The following is a 1,020-nucleotide window of genomic DNA, read 5'->3' as shown; positions in this document are numbered from 1 at the left end:
GGAACCGAGCGGGAGCCAGAAAGGGGAGGCGGGGAGCGGGGGGAAGAAAGGAAAGCCCGCGGCGGTGGGGCGCGCTCGGGCCCTCACCGCCTCTTCTCTCCCTTCAGAGCTCTACTTCCTCATCGCTCGCTTTTTGGAGGACGGACCCTGCCAGCAAGCGGCTCAGGTAGGGGATGGATGGCGCCGCCGGGCCTGGCGGGGAGGGGGCGGCCGGGCAGGGCGGCGGATCGGGCGGCGCGCTCACAGCCTCTTTCTCCCTCTCTCCCCTTCTTTTTTATTTATTTACTTTTTACCCCCCCCGCGCTATTTTTATTTCGTCCTTTCCCCCCTTTTGTTGTTGCTGCAGGTCCTGATCCGAGAAGTGGCGGAGAAAGAGGTAAGCGGCGCCGCACGCCCGGCGCTTGCCCCGCCTGCGGCCTCCCTCCCCCTTCCCTCGCGCTCTCCCGCTTCCCCCGCCCCATCCCGGGCACGGCTGGGGGGCAGCCCGGGGAGGGGGGCGGCTCAACCGTGTCTCTGCTTCCACCCCCCCCCCCCAGCTGCTGCCCAAACGGACGGACTGGACGGGCAAGGAGCATCCCCGGAGCTACGAAAACCTGGTAAGAGCCGCGGCCGAGCGCGATGCGGCGGGCAAAGTTTTTTTTTTTTTCTTTTCTCCTCTTTCCTTGAGCGGCCCAATAAAAAAATTGAATTTCCCGCAAAAAAAAAACAACTTAAAAAAAAAAAACTTTGGAGGATTTTTTTTTAACTCGGCCTCCTCCTCCCTCTCAACCCCGGGGAGAAACRTACGTGGCTGTGGCGAGCGGGGGGAGGCCCGTGCGGGGGGGCAGATAACCCCTCACGCGGGGTGCCGCGGCGCGGGGGCGAGCAACCGCGAGCGCCCTAAAGCGGGAGCCCCGGAGCCGCCGGGCTAGAAATAAAGGTACGTCATGAATGTGCTGCGGGGAGACGGGAGGCAGCGCGGGGCGGAGCGAGCGCGGGGCGCCTGCCGGAGCCGGTCGGGCCGCCAGGCGGCGGGGGCGC

The 1,020-nt window shown here is 65.4% G+C and overlaps 1 protein-coding gene across 1 annotated transcript in view; it reads left to right on the top strand.

Annotated features, from left to right (window-relative positions):
- Positions 1–1,020, top strand: part of LOC112961163 (PH-interacting protein-like) — a 26,571-nt gene that overhangs the window by 1,039 nt on the left and 24,512 nt on the right. The window contains exons 2-4 of the mRNA XM_026056051.1: positions 10–166; positions 347–376; positions 537–596. Of these exons, the coding sequence (XP_025911836.1) occupies positions 10–166; positions 347–376; positions 537–596 (247 nt within the window). The remainder of the gene's footprint in view (positions 1–9; positions 167–346; positions 377–536; positions 597–1,020) is intronic.

Source organism: Apteryx rowi, unplaced genomic scaffold (assembly GCF_003343035.1).
Source record: "Apteryx rowi isolate R43461 unplaced genomic scaffold, aptRow1 scaffold_1296, whole genome shotgun sequence".
NCBI classification, from domain to species: domain Eukaryota; kingdom Metazoa; phylum Chordata; class Aves; order Apterygiformes; family Apterygidae; genus Apteryx; species Apteryx rowi.
Note: the sequence above shows the minus strand (reverse complement) of the source record. Positions and strands in the feature narration are given on the sequence as shown.